Genomic DNA, 23,059 nt, shown 5'->3' on the forward strand with positions numbered 1-23,059 from the left:
TGTGTGTGTGTATGTATATGTGTGTGTGTGTGTGTGTGTGTGTGTACGTGTGTGTGAGTGTGTTTCTGCATGTGTGCGTGTGTCTGCTGAACGGGGGTTCATATTTAAAAAGGTACACTGTGTGTGTGTGTGTATGTATGTACAGTATGTGTGTGTGTGTGTGTAGTGGTGGAGTGTGTTTCTGCAGTTGGTGTCCTGAAGGGGTTATTTAAGGTCACTTTTGTGGTGTGTATGTATGTACAGTATGTGTGTGTGAGTAAGTGTGTGTGTGTGTGTGTGTTTGTTGTGTACGCGTGTGCGTGTGTGTGCATGTGTGTGTGTACAGTAAAGCGCATTCACTGCATTTTCAGTTGTGACAACCTCTGCCCCCCTGCAGTGTCATGTTACGCTTGGGGGGGGGGGGGTGAAACCAGCGCTGGCCAATTTGGGCGTTTCCTCTGAGTGTGGTACTCACAGGGACCGAGTGCAGGTAGGAGGTCTTGATGTTGTAGCATGTCATGCCTCCTATTTTGACTTAGCATAGGTTAGGCCAGAGTAATGCTTACTGTGTGAACTGGACTCAATGTGTTCATGGCTATGAATAACTGTGACATAATGAGTATTGCTCCTTATCAGCCCTCTGTTCTGCGGTTGTCCCAGTGACCTTCGGTATGCACTCACTGTACGTTGCGTTGGATGAAAACTTCCAAATAAATGTAATGTAATGTAATGAGACAATGGGCTGTTAGGGACGGCCATTCACCAGACTGCCTCATCACAAGCCACTTTAAGAGCCGGGTGGAGGTGGGGGGGTTGAAAGGGCCCTATTGGTTTCCATAGTGATGCTAATCAGGCTGGGCGGTGTCGGAGCCGCTAATGTGGTTTTGGGTCGTGTTTACTCCGCGCGATCCGCGAACGGGGCCTCCCTTGGGGCGCGTGGCGTCTGCTCGCCTGCCCCCCCGCCCCCCCGCCCGCCCGCCCCCGCGCGATGGAGCCGCCAGAGCCGCCAGAGCCGCCGCCCGCGGGCGCTGCACCTGCCTTCAGCATCAGCTGGTACTTAGTGATCCTCTGCACCGGCTTCAGCAGGTACGCGTCCAGGGACAGCTTGTGCTCCAGCCTCTTCTGACATTCCTGCCACAGGGAAAAACAACAACACAACAACAACAGCGGCATCACCCCACAGAACAGGAACTCACAGGAACTCACAGGGACTCACAGCACTGAAAAACTATCAGCCTTCTGCTTGTCTTTATGCGCAATTCACAGTCTGTTTCCCGAGCTCAGAATTCAGAATCATAACCGCCAAACATTACCACGCCGGCAGAAAGCTTCCCTCTCAAAAACAACCTTGAGGGAGCGTACTCGGCCAAATCATCATATTACTGCTGTTACTGCCATCAGCACAATTATCATCTTCATTATTATTATTATCATTATTATTATCCTTACACTTACTCCTGCGCTCAGTCTCACTTTCAGTCTGAAGTCTGAATCTGATTCACATTAATCACGCTCTGAACAGAACTGAGAGTCTCATCTCATTCAGTTTTACTCATGTCTGTTCCCGTCTGTTGCTCTATTAATGTTTCTCTCAATGTTCCTTTCAGCCTTATTCCTCTTTTCGGTTTCATTCTTTGGTTTATTCATTCATGGGGGGGGGGGGGGGGGCGCGCGGGGGAGGAGGAGGAGGGTCACCTGGAAGAAAGCACAGTCTCCACACTGTCTCCACAGAGCTTCAGAGCGCGGTTTGTTCTGGCAGTACTTCTCGTAGATCTGCAGGTCCTCCTTCTGGAGCAGAGTGTGAAGAGAACATTCTCTTAGACATGACACTTACACACACACGCACACGCACACACACACACATACACACACACACACACACGCACACACACAGCGCGCACACACACACACACACACACACAGCGCGCACACACACACACACTTACACACATACACACACACACTACACACACACACACACACACACACACACAGATCGCATCTCCTGCTGTTCTACTCACTCACACACACACACACACACACACACACAGAGCGCATCTCCTGCTGTTCTACTCACTCACACACACACACACACACACACACACTCACACCCCCACAGCGCGCATCTCCTGCTGTTACACTCACACACACACACACACACACACACACACACGCGCACACACACACACACACATACACACACTCACACCCCCCCAGCGCGCATCTCCTGCTGTTACACTCACACACACACACACACACACACACACAGAGCGCATCTCCTGCTGTTCTACTCACTCACACACACACACACACACAGCACAAATCTCCTGCTGTTCCACACTCACCCTTTTCAGGAAACACCTTCCCACCAATTCTGGGTTTTCAACACAGTTTTCAAGCTCCTTCAGAAATGTCCTGAAAAACAGGAAGCAGGAAGTCACACACACAAAAACACACACACGTGCACGCCCACACACACGCGCACGCCCACACAAACACACACACACGCGCACGCCCACACAAACACACACAGATGCAGAAGTAATAGTAGTGTGAAGCCTGTTTGGGAAGCTGTGGCGGGCGTAGAGTAAGAGTAGCAGGAAGGCGGGTGTACAGTAATAGTAGCGGGATGGTGGGTGTATAGTAATAGTAGCAGGATGGCGGTGTACATATGTAGCAGATGGCAGTGTACAGTAATAGTAGCAGGATGGTGGTTAAGTAAAGTAAGCAGGATGGTGGGTGTATAGTAATAGTAGCAGGATGGCGGTGTAGAGTAATAGTAGCAGAATGTGGTGTACAGTAATAGTACAGAGCGGGTGTACACAGAAAGTAGCGGATGGCGTGTACATAATAGCACACTGGTTACAGAATAGCAGGGATGTGTGTAATATAGTCACAGATCAGTTCATATAGAGCAGATGGCAGTACAGTATAGTAGCGGCATCCGGTGTACATAATCACAAGCTACATAAAGTAGCAGGAGGGACAATAGCGCATCTGCTGTCACGTAATCAGTACCGACAGGATGTCCGTGTCACAGTAACTTAGCAGGATGTGCCGTGTACATATCAGACAGGATGCGCGCTACAGTAATAGTGCAGAAGGCGGTGTACAGTAATAGTACAGATGCGTGCTACGCCTACTAGAGCGGGATGTGGCTGTATCATAAATACAGGAGCGGGGCTACATAAAGCTACAGAATGCGGTTACAGTATAGTATGAGGATGGCGGCTGTACAGTAATAGTAGCAGGAGGCGGTGTACAGTAATAGTAGCAGGATGGTGGGTGTACAGTAATAGTAGCAGGATGGCGGGTGTACAGTAATAGTAGCGGGATGGCGGGTGTACAGTAATAGTAGCAGAATGGTGGGTGTACAGTAATAGTAGCAGGATGGCGGGCGTACAGTAATAGTAGCGGGATGGTGGGTGTATAGTAATAGTAGCGGGATGGCGGGTGTACAGTAATAGTAGCAGAATGGCGGGTGTACAGTAATAGTAGCAGAATGGTGGGTGTACAGTAATAGTAGCAGGATGGCGGGTGTACAGTAATAGTAGCAGGATGGCGGGGTACAGTAATAGTAGCGGATGGGGGTGTACAGTAATAGTAGCAGAATGGTGGGTGTACAGTAATAGTAGCAGGATGGCGGGCGTACAGTAATAGTAGCGGATGGTGGGTGTAAGTAATAGTAGCGGATGGGGGTGTACAGTAATAGTAGCAGATGGCGGGTGTACAGTAATAGTAGCAGGATGGCGGGTGTACAGTAATAGTAGCAGATGGCGGGTGTACAGTAATATTAGCGGATGGCGGGTACGATGTACAGGTGGTAATATAGTAGCGGGATGGGGGTGTACAGTAATAGTAGCGGATGGGGGTGTACAGTAATAGTAGCAGGATGGGGTGTACAGTAATAGTAGCAGATGCGGTGTACAGTAATAGTAGTGGATGGCGGGTGTACAGTAATAGTAGCGGATGGTGGGTGTACAGTAATAGTAGCAGATGGCGGGTGTACAGTAATAGTAGCAGATGGGGGTGTACAGTAATAGTAGCAGGATGGTGGGTGTACAGTAATAGTAGCGGGATGGCGGGTGTACAGTAATAGTAGCAGGATGGCGGGTGTACAGTAATAGTAGCAGGATGGGGGTGTACAGTAATAGTAGCAGGATGGCGGGTGTACAGTAATAGTAGCAGATGGGGTGTACAGTAATAGTAGCAGGATGGCGGGTACAGTAATAGTAGCAGGATGCGGGTGTACAGTAATAGTAGCAGGATGGGGGTGTAAGTAATAGTAGCGGATGGCGGGTGTAAGTAATAGTAGCAGATGGGGGTGTACAGTAATAGTACGCAGGATGGGGGTGTACAGTAATAGTAGCGGGATGGCGGGTGTACAGTAATAGTAGCAGGATGGGGGTGTATAGTAATAGTAGCAGGATGGGGTGTACAGTAATAGTAGCAGGATGGGGTGTACAGTAATAGTAGCAGGAGGGTGGGTGTACAGTAATAGTAGCAGGATGGCGGGTGTACAGTAATAGTAGCGTGGATGGCGGTGGGTGTACAGTAATAGTAGCGGGATGGTGGGTGTACAGTAATAGTAGCGGGATGGCGGGTGTACAGTAATAGTAGCGGGATGGCGGGTGTAGAGTAATAGTAGCAGGATGGCGGGTGTACAGTAATAGTAGCAGGATGGCGGGTGTACAGTAATAGTAGCAGGATGGTGGGTGTATAGTAATAGTAGCAGGATGGCGGGTGTACAGTAATAGTAGCAGGATGGCGGGTGTACAGTAATAGTAGCAGGATGGTGGGTGTACAGTAATAGTAGCAGGATGGCGGGTGTACAGTAATAGTAGCAGAATGGTGGGTGTACAGTAATAGTAGCAGGATGGTGGGTGTACAGTAATAGTAGCAGGATGGCGGGTGTACAGTAATAGTAGCAGGATGGTGGGTGTACAGTAATAGTAGCAGGATGGCGGGTGTACAGTAATAGTAGCAGGATGGCGGGTGTACAGTAATAGTAGCAGGATGGCGGGTGTACAGTAATAGTAGCAGGATGGTGGGTGTAGAGTAATAGTAGCAGGATGGCGGGTGTACAGTAATAGTAGCAGGATGGCGGGTGTACAGTAATAGTAAGTGTAATGGGTAAGTGCTCCAGTGTGCGGTCAGCATCCCAGAGCAGAGTGTACATTAGTCTGTGAGAGAGAGAGGATGTCCATACGGGACTTCATATTAAACAGGTGAAGCAGGTTAAGCCACCTGAGCATCACGCCCAGGTGACTCAACACGATACGCTCTACGGACCGCATGAAACTGCCAGTCTCACCTTAATGACCTGGACTGAATGCAGTACGGTATGCCCAGCAAAAACAAACAGGTGTGAAAAGCATGATGCATTCAGTGGGGCGTGTGTGTGAGATGCATGTATGTGTGTGTGAATGCGTGGATGCGTGTGTATGTGTGTGCATGTGTGTGTGTGTGCGTGTGAGATGCGTGTATGTATGTGTGTGTGTGTGTGTGTGTGTGTGTGTGAATGCGTGGATGCGTGTGTATGTGTGTGTGTGTGCGTGTGAGATGAGTGTATGTATGCGTGTGTACGTGAGATGCGTGTATGTGTATGTGTATGTGTGTGTATGCGTGTGTGTGTGTGTGTGTGTGTGTGCCTGCCTGTGCGTGTGTGTGTGTGTGTGTGTGTGAATGCGTGGATGCATGTGTATGTGTGTGTGCATGTGTGTGTGTGTGCGTGTGAGATGTGTGTATGTATGTGTGTGTATGTGAGATGCGTGTATGTGTGTGTGTGTGTGTGTGTGCGTGTATGTGTGTGTGTGTGTGTGTGTGTGTGTGTGTGTATATGTGTGCGTGTGCATGTGCGTGTGCGCGTGCGAGTGTGTGTGTGTGTATGCGTGTGTATGCGTGTGTGTGTGTGTGTGTGTGTATGTGTGCGTGTGCGTGTGTGTGCCTGCCTGTGCGTGTGTGTATGTGTGTATGCGTGTGCGTGTATGTGTGCGTGTGTGTGTGCGTGTGCGTGTGTGAGTGTGTGGAAGGAGTGTAGCACAGTGGGGTAAGGAACTGGCCTTGTAACCGAAAGGTCGCAGGTTCAATTCCCAGGTAAGGACACTGCCGTTGTACCCTTGAGTAAGGTACTTAACCTGCATTGCTTCAGTATATATCCAGCTGTACGAATGGATACGTAAATGTAAAATGCTATGTAAAAGTTGTGTAAGTCGCTCTGGATAAGAGTGTCTGCTAAATGCCTGTAATGTAAAATGTAATGTAAATGTGTGTGTGTGTGTGTGTGTGTGAGAGAGACCCAGGGTAATAACAGGTGCTTTGGGTGTCAGATGTGCCCCCCCCCGGTCGCTCTGTGTTTCACCATGTAACTCAATCTGCTCTGCCAGAGCGACTGGCCCATCAGAGGAGCTGGACAGGGCGGGGTTTACCCTGGGGGGGGGCCCTGAAATACTCTCTGTATCTGGGATGACGAACCCTGCCAAACCGGTCCCGCCATTTCCCTGTGTCTGTAGGAATGTGCTAATCACTAATTAGCGAGCGGGCGGGGGGGGGGGGGGGGGGGGGGGGGGGGGGGGGGAGGGGGGGGGGGGGGGGGTTGGGAGGTGCTGGTTTCTGTTCTAGGGATTAAGTCCATCAGTCAGAAATTAAAAATGCAGAATACAAAACATCTCTTACCTGTTGTGAAAGTCGTGGATTTCCGGAAGGTTCCCGAAAAGCACGTCTTTTTTGTCGTGCAGCGCCAGGGGGAGGAGGTGCGTGAGGCGCGTCTTATCGAGCTCGGCGGCGTAGCCCTGGGGCGGAGTCGAGTTACAGAGCTGTCAGTCACGCCACGCAGGAGCGCCTCAGTCACCCCCGTTTTATTTATTTATTTATACGCGAGTCTGCGGGACACCTCCCGGGCTCATCTTTCCACACACACCCGAAAAAAAAAACACACAACAACTTCACCGTGGATACCTGTCCTGGTCTGCACACAGGCGGGTGCGGAGTAACCCACACTCTCATCTTCCCACTGTTACCTTCCAGCGTCGCTGCAATGTTGTCAAGCTGCCGCAACATTATAGCGATGCGTATCGTATTATGGCGCAGTCGCAATGTTACAGTCATCACGCGAAGGTCACGGGACGGCTCGTCGCCTGCAGACTGAACCCCGGTCCCCGCGGACGCTGTGCAGAGACCATGTGGTTCTCCGTGACGAACACGTCTCTAGTCTGAAGCGGGCTACGCTACGGTAAATCAACGCTAACGTGTTTCTTTGTGCTTTTGTGGTGAAACAGAGCCAGCTGTGCACCTCATTCAGGGCGTTTGGTTTCACTCAGCGACACGACCTCTTAGCCACGAAACCAGCAAAGCAAAAATAAATAAATAAATAACAAACCCACCTCCATGATGCTCTGCAGCTCTTCAACATACACTCTCTCCGTTTCAATCAGCTCAGTGACGATGTGTCTGCAAAGACAGAAATGATAACGCACCATGAAAAACAACCCAACTATTCACCTCGTCGACCCAGTTACGGGGGGAAATTCTTTTACGCCAGATATTAACAATACCGCTAGCTAATTAAACCTGCAGCACTGCCTCCTGTGACCAGTCTGTTTGTTTAAAACAGACTGATCCAAACCCAACCGACTCTGGACCTGTAAGGGTTTCCCAACGCGGCCCTAAACCGGTCTGATGTGGCCCAGACGGCGTTGCGTGTGGTGTGCTGTGACACTGAGGCACAGGGGTGAGGTTTAAACGCAGCTGGGTGCAAACAGAGCGTCGGTTCTGCCTTTAGTGTCCCCGTAATGAGCACATTCCTGTGGGATCTGAGGTGTTGATTCTTATGGTCACTTGGGAAACCAGCAGGCAGGTGTGTTTCTGTGGCTCAGTAACGATACCGGAGAGTGAACTCCACACACTCTCTACATACAGTCCATCTGCACAGCTGGATATTTACTGCAACGACTGAGCTCAACCAGTCTGGGTACAACCTCAGGGGCTCACCCGGGTACAACCGCAGGGCTCACCCGGGTACAACCGCAGGGCTCACCCGGGTACAACCGCAGGGCTCACCCGGGTACAACCGCAGGGCTCACCCGGGTACAACCTCAGAGGGCTCACCCGGGTACAACCGCAGGGCTCACCCGGGTACAACCGCAGGGCTCGCCCGGGTACAACCGCAGGGCTCGCCCGGGTACAACCGCAGGGCTCGCCCGGGTACAACCGCAGGGCTCACCCGGGTACAACCGCAGGGGCTCACCCGGGTACAACCGCCTGGGGACTGGAGCCACAGCTCCGCCACCCCGTGCACACGCACAGCCCAAACGCAGCTCTGCACAGGCACGCGCAGCCCAAACGCAGCTCTGCACAGGCACGCGCAGCCCAAACGCAGCTCTGCACAGGCACGCACAGCCCAAACGCAGCTCTGCACAGGCACGCGCAGCCCAAACGCAGCTCTGCACAGGCACACACAGCCCAAACGCAGCTCTGCACAGGCACGCGCAGCCCAAACGCAGCTCTGCACAGGCCCCCACCCAACGCCCTCGTGACCCCCGCTCCCAAGCAGTTCAAGGCCCACTTGTCCAAACCCTGCTTCTCAGGGTTGCTTACCCTTACTACGCTCACATACAGCATTAGCAACGAGGCTCTATCCAGAGCAACTACGTACACAACAACGTTGCTCTGTGTGTGGCATGGGGTCCAATGCGTGTGCCATGGACGCCAATAGTGTGTGGTGTGCATGTGAGAAAGCGCGCGTGTGTGTGTGCTTGCATGTGTGCATGCGTGTGTATAAGTGTGTGTGTGTGCATATGAGTGTGTGAATGTGTGTGAGTGTGTGTGTGTGTGTGTGTGTGTGTGCGCGCGTGTATGTGTGTGCACACGCTGCTCAAATCATAAGATGTTCCCTGTTAAGGCTCTCAGTCATATCCAGCTCTGTACATATTTTAAAGAAAGCTTCCCATTAGCTCTGTAACCCAATAAACCCGGACTGCTGAATACCGCGCTTTGTCCTCAGGTCTGGAGGGTTTATCTGATTCAGATGACACTAATTTCAGTGCCAGAAAGGTCTCATCCTACCCCAGCTCTCCACACACAGTCCTGCACGATTAAAATGTTAAACTCTGATAAGAGTACGTTTTACTCTGATAAGAGCAAGTTTTCCACTGATAAAAGCACCTTTTACTCTCAAGTTTAACTCCGATAAAAGTCAGTTTTCCGATCCCGCTGATGTGCGCTGGCGTGAACACCGCCCGGAGTCGGATGGAAACGGGCTGTTTTCGCAGAACGCTGGCGGTATCAGTGGAAACAGAGAGTAGAGCTTTCACACCACAGAGCTCTACTTCCTCCCTCCCTCTCTCCCTTCCTCCCTCCCTCTCTCTCTCGCGCTCATAAGCCAGCGCTCGGTGTGGGAGGCGGTCAGTCGCACGCCGGAGCAGCAGAGAGCAGGAAGCCCCCGGCCCCCCCCTCCCAGCGGCACTCGCACCTTTTCCACAGCGGAGGGCCGACATTCCCGAGCAGGAATACGCACAGCTGGACTTTTACGCGCACACACACACACGCGCGCGCGCGCGTACGGATTAAAACTTTCCCCTGCACTGGTGAGTGAACCGGCGACGGTGTATTTTTTTACATTTTTTCCTGTTCTTCTCCTCCTCCTTCCTCAGGCCGTCGTTCTATTTATAATGCTTCTGGGAAGGGGGGGGGGTGGTTTATTTCAGTTGCTGTGAAAAGTAGTGTAGTGAACTCCTGCTCCCCCCCCCCCTCCTTTTAGCTTTACGTAAAAAAAGTCTTAGAGAGACTCCACAGGTGATTTCCACAGTTCCACTGACCCTCCACAGCGGGGTGGGGGTGGACACACACACACACACACACACACACACTATGCTGAAACCAGGCGACACCCATCACTGGAATTCAACCTTTTTATGGAGCATCTAAAGCAATGGCTTCTGAAGCATGTGTGCCCCCACTCAAATCTGTTTGTTTAAAGGAGGCCAATGAAAGATGTGTGAGTGCATGTTTACTCCTGACGGTAGAGCTTTAAACAGTCCCTGTAGACTGTTTGTAGACGGTAAATGAGAGAGAGCCGCTTCTAGCCCCTGGGTCACTTTTATCAGTTGGGGGGGGGTGGGGTGGGGTGGGGTGGGGGGGTGGAGGACAATACGCGGCTCGGGGTGGGGGGGGGTGGGGGGGAGGTATCCAAAACCCGCCACAACGGCGTGCTCCTGAGAACACACCTTCAGGTCCTCCGCTCCTCTGACGGAATTCATTCCACATTTCTGACCTGGCGAGGATGACGGAGCTTCCAGCTCAGCTGAGGGGGCAGGAACATCCTCTCTGCCAAAAAAAACAGGCTTCTGCGACCGTGTCTTACAGAGCAGCACCCAAACCGAAGAACAGCCTCTTTCAGCAGCACCCCGGGTCACTTATCTCCCTCGTTAAACAGCCTCCCATTTTGTAAATGTTTGCAGACGTGAAGTTCCTTTAAAACGCTCCAGATCGCATCTCTGATCCACAGACAGGGAACTTTTTACAATCCTTATTATTTATGCAGTTACCATGACAATGTACTCACAACGGCGGGGGGGGCGGGGATGGGACGGCAGAATTATTGGCCCAAAAAAAACAAAAAAAAAACATTATGGGCTCTGAGGAATTTTTCCGTTGGGAAAATATTTGATTTGTGAGAATTCTAAACCAACTGATGTTAAAAATATATTTTGGCTCAAGAGCCAACAACCTCACAAATCTTTCCATTTCATCAACAGCGCGCGGCCAACATACGAGCCAGTGCGCTCAGACTGTAAACAACCGTCCATTTGCATACTGAACGCCCAATGCAAACTAGCGTGTGCGCCGTCTGAAACGAACCAATCGGATAGCTCCGCGGGCTCTGAACGAAACTGACAGTAAATAACAGCGAAAGACGGCTGGTGATGGCTCCATTAAAGGTGTGATCTGCTCAGTCGGTTTGATAACCAGGTGCTTTGTCTGAAACGGCTGGCAGTGTTTAAATGCGCAGACTGCCTAGGATGGGTGGGAGTGGGGGTGGGGGGGGGACTGGGGGTGGGGGGGGGGGAGGGCGGTTGCCAGGGCGACTGATCCCATCCGTATTGACACATGCTCATTTGAGACAGGCGCCCAGCCCGGCTCATTGTTGTAGACGGTACGGTCTCTTTGCGCAGACTTGCTGCTGTAGTGGTATTTTTGTTTTGTCGTGAAAAGCTTTGTCCGGCTCCCGGCGAGCACGCTCAGAGCCCCTCATTATTGGACGCAGTGCTGCGTCGGCTTTTACATTCAACGGCAAAAGTTTGGCGAACTTCCACCGCTCGACCAGGAGAGAGCCGTGTCCTTCTCTCTGGACAAACAAGAACAACAACAACAAAAAGCTTGGAAGGTGTTCTCCATCACATGAACATCAAGTTCAGATCACGTTCGTTAGCTAGCAGAAAACCCTGGCACAGTGACACTCAGCAGAAACAGCCCACTGTTTTATCTGATCTGATTATTATACAGATGAGTGTGTTACATGTTGCTTGCCCAATGTGTCCCAGCAACGTGGACAGAATGAAAAGCTCTTTGCTGTTCCCTGGGGGCTAAAACAGACTCACTGGATATACACAGGACACAGCGATAAGAGACGGGAACGAAAAGAAGGGAAAATACACAATCCTAATAATAATGTCATAAAGGTATTTCCCAGCCATTTAAAGAGTCCAAAAGATAAGAAACATAACCATTAACCCCCAATAATAATCTGTCAATTAACGAATGAGAAACGTAATCAATGGTGTTTATACAGTAAAAGAAACATCTGCTAATGTCATCAAAATGGTTCCAGGCCCCACCAGATATGCTAGCAGTCATGTACAAGACATAAAGTCTGCATTTGAACTCTTCATAACACCATCAATGCAGAAGGATATTCTTGAGATGACAAACTTAGAGGGGAGGCATGTGTATGGTGACAATTGGAAAGAGCTGGATGTGACCCACTAGCAATCCTATATTGGGTTGCTTATTTTGGCAGGAGTGTACAAGTCATAAGGTGAAGCAACACCTTTGATGAGGGAAATAAGGCAGGGTCGACAGGAGCGTGACAAACTTGCACCTATCTCGTCTGAATGAAGAATTGATACCCATGGGTACCTAGTTGAGTGGTTATGTTCATTTTTTATCAAAACTCAATTCTGGTGATTAATTTACTTTTTATTGGTGTTTCATCATTATTGTTACTTATTGATGTTCTGAAGTGTTTTCTGAACCTAAACATTTGAAATGTTTGACATTTTAAATATTTTTTCCCGCGGTCAAATTGACCCCGAACATAAAATTTTACTATGCTTGATAATAAAAGGTGTGTTTCTTTCCAAATGTTATTTTTCTTTTTTAATGAGCACTTAATACCAACATAAAGCCCAGCAAACACCAAAACATACTTTGTATAGTCATTTGCATATTGCAAAATATGCAAATGACTATACAAAGTATGTTTTGGTGTTTGCTGGGCTTATATAAAATCAATACTTGCTGTATAACGGGAGGGGGAGTCTTGTTTTATTTACTGGGCTATTAAGATGGTCAGTAGAAAGGCCTAAAGTATCTGAGAGAGAAACTTTGGTAACACTTTCAGTTACAATTATTTTCTGAAGGTTTATATTGCTGGGGTCAAATTGACCCCAAAACATAAAAGTTGTTAGTTAATTTGAACATAACGGGAGGGTTAATTTTCGTAATTAATTCCTGGTGTTCAACGAAAGCACTCGTCAATACGAAGGAAAAATGTGGAGAGATATTATGAAATGACATCGAGGCATAGCTCAATGTCATCGAGGCATAGCTCAATGTCATCGAGGCATAGCTCAATGTCATCGAGGCATAGCTCAATGTCATCGGTGCAGACACGGCACTGTCATTTACTGCGTTCCCAGCAACGATAACAAACTTTCTCACGCCTTTCGACTGCGTGGAGACAGCATGCCACAGAACTCCGTCTCCATTAGCAACCGCACTTGGAAGGACACGCCGTTGCCATGACGCATTGTAGTTTAGCACACATGATGCATCTGACGCTGGCCTGGGTGGGTGTGAGAAGTGTGACACCGTGACTCCCACTGATGCATGCTACTCAGATAAGCGGCGTGAGGCTGCATGGTGTTCTCAGGCCTAGAGGCCTGGTGCGTGCGTGTGTGTGTTGTGGGTCGGTGGTGTGTCTGTCTGTGTGAGTCATTCGTTAGTTCAGTGGTAAACACCTGTACTCACAGAAACGCAACGAGAGCAAACAGGAAGCTAAACGCACTAGGTGTTCTTACACTCCTGACCGCACCAGGAGCTCAGGAGAATATTTCTAACATCACCTAATACTACCTAAAACAAAAAAAAAACGAATTTATAGGAATAACATTGATTTGATGTGGGTTGGAAAAAGCTCATGCCAAGCTTGCTGTGTTTACTCATGTATAATTATAACACTATGTTTAATGTTTGTGCAGCACAAACACAGAACAGGGCATAAAACAGATCGTTGTTCAAACAGATTAATTTTGTGCTTGCAGAACCTGCTGCATCCCAGGAAGTCTTCCTGAGCCAACAGGAAGCTTCAAACGCTTCAACCACTCCGCCCTAGCTTCAGCATGCCGGCTGCTTTCTCACAATGACATCACGTTTACATTCAGCGGAGTCACGTTCACACACGCGCGCTGTCCTCTGTTCCACATCAGTGGTCGTAAAACTTTGGTCAAAGACGCATAAAGTACTCAAACCGGCTCCAAGCCACACGAGGAGAAACGTCCGCCAGGCTAACGCGTCGACATCCAGGCGTGAAACGGACTCCTGTTACACCGCTGCACACCGCATGACACCAGCCTAACTCCACAGAAACTTGTTTCCATAGTGACCACCAGCATGGGAGAACATGAGCACAGCTTCAGCTGACTGACATGAGTCCCAAACACGGCCGCCGGCACCTTGTAGGCTCACAGCTCCGCTCAGCGTTCGCTAACCTGCTACAGTCAGAAGCCTTTCTCTTCTTTTCTTAATTTGTTTCACTCTGTCCCTTTTGCAGGGCGGAGTATGACCCTGGTTTTGGGGACAGTCGGAGGCGACCCCCCCCCACCCCCCCCGCCCCCCCCACCCCACAGCCGGGCGCGCTCCGCTTGCTAACCGCGCGGCGCGGGAGGAGACGCTACTGAGCACGTGCGAGGCGTTTCTCTGAGGAGCCCCGACCCCTGGGGATCAATACCATGGAGCATTTGGATTACCGCGGCAACGGCGACCACACCCGATCGCAGGCCTCCTATTGGACCTGACGGAGAAGGCGTCAGGAGGCAGGCAGGGGATCCAGGGGCGCGACGTTTGGCAGGATGTTCGTGAACTTGAGGAGGATCAGGAAGTGGCAGTGTGTGCGGCTGATGCTGATGACCACGGGCCTGACCATGTGCATGCTGCTGGTGAGCTGGGAGCAGCTGGACCACCATGTGGTCAGCCACATGCGCTCCTACTCCTACCGCTACCTGGTCAACAGCTACGCCTTCCTCAACAGCAGCTTCAGCGTGGGCCACGCCCGAGCCCGGGCCCTCGCCGACCCCCCCTACCTGATCGACCCCGAGCGCAAGTGCGCCGGCGACGACGTGCTGCTCCTCCTCTTCGTCAAGTCGTCGCCGAAGAACGTGGAGCGGCGCGGGGCGATCCGGGCCACCTGGGGCAACGAGACGTACGTCCGGCGGGAGCTGGGCGCCGCCGTGCGGGTGCTGTTCGCCCTGGGCGTGCACCCCGACGCGCGGGAGCGGGCGGCGGTGCAGCGGGACCTGCTGCGCGAGGACGCGCTGCACGGCGACCTGGTGCAGCAGGACTTCCTGGACACGTTCCACAACCTGACGGCCAAGCTGCTGCTGCAGCTGCGCTGGGCCCACGCCCGCTGCGCACGCGCCCGCTTCCTCATGTCCGCCGACGACGACGTCTTCGTGCACATGCCCAACCTGGTGCGCTACCTGCAGGGCCTGCGGCGGGACGGGGCGCGGGACCTGTGGGTGGGGCGTGTCCACAGGGGGGCCCCGCCCATCCGCCGCAGGGACAGCAAGTACTACATGTCCCACGACATGTACCCCTGGACGTCCTACCCGGACTACACGGCGGGGGCGGGGTACGTGGTTTCGGGCGACGTGGCGGAGAAGCTGTACCGGGCGTCGGCCACGCTCAACTCCTCGCTCTACATCGACGACGTCTTCATGGGCATCTGCGCCAAGGTGGCGGGCGTGGCCCCCCAGGAGCACGCGTACTTCTCGGGCGAGGGCCGGGCGCCGTACCACCCCTGCATCTACGGCGAGATGATGACCTCGCACGGTCACGTGACGGACATACGGCAGCTGTGGGCGGCGGCCACGGGCCCGGCGGTGAGCAGGGCAGGCTCCGGGCTGACGGGATGGCTGTACTGCACCGTGGTCAAAGCCCTGCTGCTCTGCAGGCCGAACGCCGGAGACCACCTGAGCCCTCCATGCGAGAACTGCCCATCCCAGAGGCTCCCAATACCCTGCAGAGAGCTGCCCCCAACTACCCCTGCAGAGAGCTACCCCCCAACTACCCCTGCAGAGAGCTGCCCCCAACTACCCCTGCAGACAGCTGCCCCTAACTACCCCTGCAGGCACTTCAGAGCAGCTGCCCATACCGCAGAGAGTCCCCACTACCGCGAGCTGCCCAACTACCCTGAGACAGTGCCCTACCCCTGCAAGGCAGCCTTCACAGAGCGAGAACTGCCCCCGGACTCACCCCAGCTCCTGCAGCAGGGCGGTCACAGATCAAAGGATCGGGGCATACATTTAACTCTCTGTTTACACCACACGCCCCAGTCCTGCATGTTTAGGGTTCATGCTGCGGAAACATGCTGCTGTGTGGCTGCATGGCTGCTGTGTGGCTGCATGGCTGTTGTGTGGCTGCATGGATGCTGTGTGGCTGCATGGCTGTTGTGTGGCTGCATGGATGCTGTGTGGCTGCATGGCTGTTGTGTGGCTGCATGGATGCTGTGTGGCTGCATGGCTGTTGTGTGGCTGCATGGATGCTGTGTGGCTGCATGGCTGTTGTGTGGCTGCATGGATGCTGTGTGGCTGCATGGCTGCTGTGTGGCTTCATGGCTGTTGTGTGGCTGCATGGCTGCTGTGTGGCTGCATGGCTGCTGTGTGGCTGCATAGCTGCTGTGTGGCTGCATGGCTGCTGTGTGGCTGCTTGGCTGCTGTGTGCCTGCATGCTAAAGATCCCGAAGCGATCCGGCTTTTACTCTCTCATTCCTTCGCTCTTCTTCGACGGTGCATGCCGAGCTCCGCGGTCGGGCTTCAGTTCCCGTGACGCAGTGGAACCCACAGTCATTTCCTGCCCCTGCAATTTTCCCAAAACCGCCTCCCCACCACCGCATCCCGTTCACTAAACATTCCCACATGGACACTCCGGCGCTCCGAGCTTCCTGAATCTGCCCCCATGGAAATGAGCGCGCAGACGTCAGGGATTCCCACAAACCCCGTCCGCGCTGGACTGTAAAACACGTCTCCAACCCGCTCAGCTCACCAGCCTGTTCTTTGCAGAGGCTGGACTGGTTCAATTGTAAGGGGGGGGGGGGGGGTGATTGTGTGTCTGCAGCAGAGTGATCAAAGATGAAGATCTGACTTGTTCACCCAGAGTCCCCGTTTGCTTTTATAAACCAGGCTGCTGGGCCAGACAACAGACCCTCAGGGAGAATCAGTGTTCTGTGTTCCTCTCACAAGCCTCAGAGGAAACAAACTCCAATCGACTATGTTGATATTGCAATAAAGTAAATAATAAAACTTTACCAGAGATGTACTTGACCTCTGTGTGCCAGCATGAGAAATGTGGTTTGTTTCATACACACACACTCATAAACACATGCTCTCTCACACACACACACACTCACAAACACATTATCTCAGACACACACACAAACTCTCAGACACACAACCACACACTACACTCTCACAAATAAACACACACACACCACTGGGGTAGGAACCGGGGGGACGGGTGGGACGTGTCCCGCCCAATGTTTGTAAAGAATCAAACTGTCCCCCTCAACCAAGACTGATCCCTCTCCCATGTAAAGCTTTCATACAATTAAGGCTTCAACAGCAATAAAAGATGACTTCAAAATTATGTGGAAAGGTCTGCAACGCCTGTAAACATAGCGTGAATTACTGACTCCCCTCTTCACACAGTAGCAATGGTTTACCCCCATGGCCACGAAAAGTTTGAGCTTACGAAAGCACAAATGGGATATGTAGTCAACAGTTAGAGGTGATTGCTCAAGCCGATCATACTATGGACTTCACTTCCCATAACCCTTATAGAAAAAAACGGTAAGAAGAAATTTTAGAATAGCGCTTCAGATTTTGCTTGTGTCGAAAGTTCTGTGACGGGAACAGCGATAGATTTACCCCCTAGCATCTGTCCAAAATTTAAACAAGCCAGGCATTTTCACCATAGACATATATTCATGTCTATGTTTTCACGGTCGGGAAAACTTTTATGACAACGTCAGCTAAAGTCAGTTACTCACAATGGTTGGAAAGAACGGTAACGGTAATCTTATATTTGTAACGTTACCTATCAATATGACAGCTAACGTCAATGTGAGCTAGCTAGTTGTCAATAAATGAACTATGATATCTGATAGTATGATACGTAGCTAGCAAGTTAATAGCTGTCGGTACACTGTCTGAATGTGATGTTCACTTAACTTAGAAAACTACCTTCGATAGTTGTACTCGGTTGCTAAGCAGGGAATTAACGTGACTCCCCATGTTGCAGTGTTAGTGTTTTAGCCAGTGTTTTGTGTAACGTTATGGACACGTCTTGTAAAATTACAAGTTTGTTTTAGCTATCGATATCTCTTTTAACGTTAGCTCCCCCTCAATATTTAGAACATGTGCATTTGTCCCCCTGAATTTTGTGTTTTCCCTTTACATTTCCACCATAAATTGATGCAGAAAAGGCACAAATTGGTGCATACAAATTCACCATAATGCAAGAAATAAAGTGTTTGACGCTAAAAACGACGCTTAATGTGTCCCCCCCAATGTTCAAACGAAACCTACGCCACTGACACACACACACACACACACATACTCAGGGGAGGAAAATATTTCCCTTATATGCTAACAGATGAGCAGATTTGTTATTGATTCATTTTTTCCATGCTATGGTTGGTTCAGTACTAAAAAGCATCTGTAAAATGCACAGCACAAAAACAGAAATTATTCTCAAAAGGGAAAAAATGCTGGATGTTGGCGTAAAGTTCACTCTTAACAACTTGTGTGTAGAAAATTTAAGGCCAATGTGATGTAAATGTTTAACACACACTCTTACGATAATTTCTTTATCAGGTGATCTTATAGTTTCAATATGTGAAATCAGCAAAAGAGCAAACAAAGCAAATGCATAATACTGTTACACCAGGAATACACGCACGTGTGCACACACACAAGGTTCACTCTGTATGAGCAGTTCCCAAAAAGGAAGCCCTGTCCCATTGATGCTGTCTGTGACATTGGCATGCTTCTACGTCCCTACACATGGGTTGGCGTTGGGAATGGATGTAGGATTATGGGTTAGGGAAGTTATGTAAGTGGGAAATATTACTGTGAACAAGCCTGTCTTTCTCTGCCGGTTAGCTTGTTAGCAGCTCAACGGGATTTGATTCTTCATTGTGGATAATCCAACAGTGGCAGGGTTTGATTAAACTGTACTGTAGCTCACTCCCCTGTTGGATTTGATTAAATTGTACTGCAGCTCACTCCCCTGCTGGATTTGATTAAAATGTACTGTAGCTCACTCCCCTGCTGGATTTGATTAAATTGTACTGCAGCTCACTCCCCTGCTGGATTTGATTAAATTGTACTGTAGCTCACTCCCCTGCTGGATTTGATTAAATTGTACTGTAGCTCACTCCCCTGCTGGATTTGATTAAATTGTACTGTCGCTCACTCCCCTGCTGTGCAAAGCGTGCACTCTTAGGTCATTGACTCAAAGAGCACCTGGAGTGGGTTTCTGCTAATGTGTCTGTAGATTCCCTTACTGTTAATGAGCGTGGGTATCTGAACAAGGCTTAATGTTAATTTGATGTTGTTTGTTGCAAAATGGTAACCGGAATAATTTAAATTTAATTGAATTGGGGGAGGGGGGGGGGTGGATGTAGGACATCTCACGCACGTATCAAGACAGAGGGCCCTCGCTGGATTAATGAATAATGAAAAGCCTTTGGTCTCTCATGGAAAAAAACCAAGACACATTTAATGTCAGAAGCATTTTGGAGGTAAGAGAAACTGTGGCTCAAGCATTTCCTGAAATACCAGCGATGTGTTTCTGCTGGCAAGGACATACACTGGCATTCAGCGAATAAACACTGAGGTCAGAGGTCAAGCTCTCTGAAGAGCCCTGTGTAAAGGGAGACTCGGGCTTGCTCTGGATTGGTCGACACAGAATCTGCGATCGTTTGATTTGTGTCAGTTCCTCCCCGAAGGGCTCCAGTGTGTCGTTGGCGGAAGCCCACGTCGACTGATTAACGAGGAAGAAGACGACGGCTCAGTCCGTCTAACTCCTGGTCCTGCAGTGTGCTGGAACAAACGGAAAATAGCCAAATCGTTTTGGTAAATTGAGGTTTTTTTTAAATGAGAAACTGTGTTCCCAGGGGGATGGAATTTCGTAAACGGATCTCCCAAGCAAACGGCGTGAGCAGAGCAGATTCAGTCTGAGAGGAAGAACAGCTGGTTTGAAGAAAGAAAAAGTGGCAAAATGCCATCTGTACTAGTAATGGAGATCACTGCTTGAGTGTACCTGTACATGTGCAGGGAATGAGCAATTTTAATTCATTTAAGGGTTGAATTTTATTTGAATCAGGATTCGGATTTGTGGTGTATGTTTTGCGTGTGATGGGTTTAAGTACGCTCATGTGAATAGATCAGAAGGAGAGGGGGCTTTGACAGCACCTAGTTCTCAGGGAAGAGCTTGGAAATCTGATATGAGCAGGAATGATATTCAGGCAATTGTCCTTGTCCCTGAAATGGAAAATTGAATTGCTGTAGATTGATGAAGATTGACCATAACCAGACACGTCAGAAAAAAGACTGACACCATCAGCTTGATTACGCAAAATGGTGCCTGTAATCAGGGCATCTGCTCTATCTTGTTTTTGTTTTTATTGCCATTTTCTAGTTTTTGTTTGTTTCTTCTGAAGAAACATGCGTGGAGAGAGAGGTGAAATGGGGAGAGGTGGTTTCCTTCACGTTGCGGCTGATGCAAGCGAGCGTTTGGCGTTGCGCGTCTGTACAGCGCGTCCTCACCCCCACGCCTGAGTGACACTGACAGGAAACTGCAGCTAGAATGCTAGTGCTAATTCCGTGCAGCGCTAGTGCTAATTCCGTGCAGCGCTAGTGCTAATCCTGTGCAGCGCTAGTGCTAATCCTGTGCAGCGCTAGTGCTAATTCCGTGCAGCGCTAGTGCTAATCCTGTGCAGCGCTAGTGCTAATTCCGTGCAGCGCTAGTGCTAATCCTGTGCAGCGCCAGTGCTAATCTGATTCTGTGGAGCCGTAGCTAGCGCACGAGGCTCTTTCAAAGGAGTCAAGCCGATAGCTTCTGCTGAGCTCAGAACCTCACAGACTTCTGGGATGGCAACGGAACCGCATGCAAACGCATGGCAATTTGAGCCGTTGCTGATTTGACTTGGGAATAGGACGGTAGGCCGCTACGTTTTTTTGAGGTAGTGCGGCCGAATGCTCCTGGCAGGCAGCCATGCTATTGGCTGCGAACAGAACGCTGCTGGGGCTCTCCTGCATCGTTTGGCTCATCTGTCGGGAGTGAAGGGGAAGCTGTTCGACACCCTGTCAGCGTTCTCAGAGAAGAGATCTTCAGGATGAAGGTTTAATTAGCACATACCTAATAATAACTAATTACAAAAGCTAATATTCAAACTCAATTTCATGGCACTTTTGACAGCCTTAGCGCACACACACACACACACACACACATGGATGTTGTTTAATATGACAATCTGACTAAAACTGTAACACAAAAACATATTGAAGTCTTTTTTGCCCTTAGTGAGCAAACCGATTCATCTGCCAAAAGAAAAAACAGCTTTATCAACCCAGTAACCAGCAACCCATTAACAAGATAGGAGTACAAAGTCTGTATTATAAATAAATGTACACCAAGACATTCCAAATTGTACACGTGCTCAGATAAATATGTCCTACGCTATGTCCAGAAACTATTTTTGGTGATTTGACGCATTAAAAAGCTTTTCGAGCTTTTATTTCACTCATTTGACGCAATGAAAAGCTGGAGCTGGTTCTGAAATTAAGAGGGGGGCCACAGGGCTCCTCCGGGCAAACCTGAATTACCGGAAACCGAAAACAATGGTGGCAACACAGGTTTTTAGTTAATTAGGCCGAAGGCTCGGCAGGCCAGAATCGCAAGGCAATTACCAACCGTTTACGCTCCACAGGAAGTGCAGCACCACGCCAAAGCTCCCAGGATGGGCTGTTCTGTGCGGGTACAGGCTGAAGCGGTTTTTGGAATTGTTAAGAAAAATTATCCCTTCCAGAGATAATGAGGACAGGCCTGCAGTATTTCTAAATGCACAGCTATGCACTTATTATTATGGGCGTTGAGTGAATCACACTACGGTAACCAAACCCCGGCTGGTCACGTGTATGAAGCCTATCAAATAACAGCGAGAAATGAAGGAGAAACGTTTCCATTTTTGGTAAAATTGTTTGTGCCTTACGTTTTCACAAGGGACAGCACTTTGGTGGTCTCTTCCCCTCAGGGGCCATCCTCGCTTTGTGAGCAAAATTTGGAGAAGTGAACCTGGAGTAAAATGTGTGTGAGTCACAGAGTGTCAGCGAAGAGACGTTCGCTTTTCCGTGCCAGAGAGAGAGAGAGAGAGACCGGGGGCATTCCAGGAAACAGGAAACCAGGAAAACAGGAGCTCAGTTACGAGCAGGACAAACCGTGCGGACTTCCTGTTATTGGATACGCATTTCCTTATTCACTATCCATCGCTGTCTGGTGTGTGTTCGCAAAATAAGCATAAGTAAATCCAAATACCCATTTAAACAATGTTCACCCATTAGCAAGTGATTTACTTTATATTAACTTTGTGACTAATGCGATACATCTACATTCACGTGAAATAAATTAACAACTGACATAATAGTCAGTTTAAAAAAATAATCTATTTGTTATTCTTGAAGGTTTTTAATCCAGTTGGATATCTTGGTTTAATATGCAATATAAAACGCAGTTATCAAAGTGAAATCTTAACAAGCTTAAGATTTAAGAATAAATTAACATGAAATAATAGTCACTTAAAAAATATCTATTTGTTACTCTAAAAGGTTTTTAATGAAATTGTATCTCTTTTATAAGTTATATAATTTAATATCAAATGCAGTAAATCTTAACTGTTTCAGTGCCATCGTTAGGTAGGATGTTTGCAAACCCTGTTTCAAGCTTACTGGTTGAACAGAAGTAAAATGCTTGCATGTGGTACATAACATATTGTAAGGCAGTTTACAGAAGTGTGCTCCTTATCAGTCCTCTGTTTACTGCGCTGACAGGCAGTCAGCAAGTGTGATAAAAAGGACGGTGGTTAGTTGCAAAACATCGGATTGGATCAGCACTATGTAAAACCCAGGTTCTCCATTATACAGTGTTCTCATCTCTTGTGTTGTTGGAAAGCCAATGTCATGGGGAACAAGTTGGTCTCCCAGGAACAAAGGTTAACCCAGTGTGATATGCATCTCTCTCTCTTGGTTGTCCATCGAATCCGATGATGACGTCCACTTATGTCTTTTATCGGTGAACTCTTTGATAGCTGAATAGCCCTATCCTGGACCCACAAGTCCTATTGCAGGTAGGACATATATATGTGGTGGTAGTGGTAGCAGCAACCATGGGTGTGTTCCTCCTGAGTCTCCTTTGTTGTCTCCTGGCTGTCCCTTCCTCCTCCAGCATGCAGATCCCATCCAGGCACAGCTGCCGCCAGTTGTTACGGTCAGCAGCAACATCCTCCAGGTCCTCGGGTCTGATTTTG

The 23,059-nt window shown here is 49.6% G+C and overlaps 2 protein-coding genes across 2 annotated transcripts in view; one reads left to right on the plus strand and one right to left on the minus strand.

Annotated features, from left to right (window-relative positions):
• mcf2l2 (MCF.2 cell line derived transforming sequence-like 2) overlaps window positions 1–23,059 on the minus strand; it is an 83,005-nt gene that overhangs the window by 26,773 nt on the left and 33,173 nt on the right. The window contains 5 exon segments of the mRNA XM_064329983.1: window positions 1,018–1,110; window positions 1,675–1,767; window positions 2,325–2,394; window positions 6,655–6,770; window positions 7,362–7,428. Of these exon segments, the coding sequence (XP_064186053.1) occupies window positions 1,018–1,110; window positions 1,675–1,767; window positions 2,325–2,394; window positions 6,655–6,770; window positions 7,362–7,428 (439 nt within the window).
• Window positions 9,354–20,876, plus strand: LOC135254324 (lactosylceramide 1,3-N-acetyl-beta-D-glucosaminyltransferase A-like). Its single transcript, XM_064334435.1, has 3 exons — window positions 9,354–9,563; window positions 14,030–15,750; window positions 20,746–20,876. Exons 2-3 carry the CDS (start codon window positions 14,328–14,330, stop codon window positions 20,874–20,876), a joined length of 1,554 nt encoding a protein of 517 aa, XP_064190505.1. The 5' UTR covers window positions 9,354–9,563; window positions 14,030–14,327.

This window comes from Anguilla rostrata, chromosome 4 (assembly GCF_018555375.3).
Source record: "Anguilla rostrata isolate EN2019 chromosome 4, ASM1855537v3, whole genome shotgun sequence".
Lineage (NCBI taxonomy): Eukaryota > Metazoa > Chordata > Actinopteri > Anguilliformes > Anguillidae > Anguilla > Anguilla rostrata.

Excerpts from the sequence above, each read along its gene's own strand:
- LOC135254324 (XM_064334435.1), top strand. The coding sequence starts at position 14,328 with ATGTTCGTGAACTTGAGGAGGATCAGGAAGTGGCAGTGTGTGCGGCTG. Across the intron at positions 15,751-20,745 it reads CCAGCTCCTGCAGCAGGGCG|GCAGCCATGCTATTGGCTGC; the intron begins GTCACAGATCAA and ends TGCTCCTGGCAG.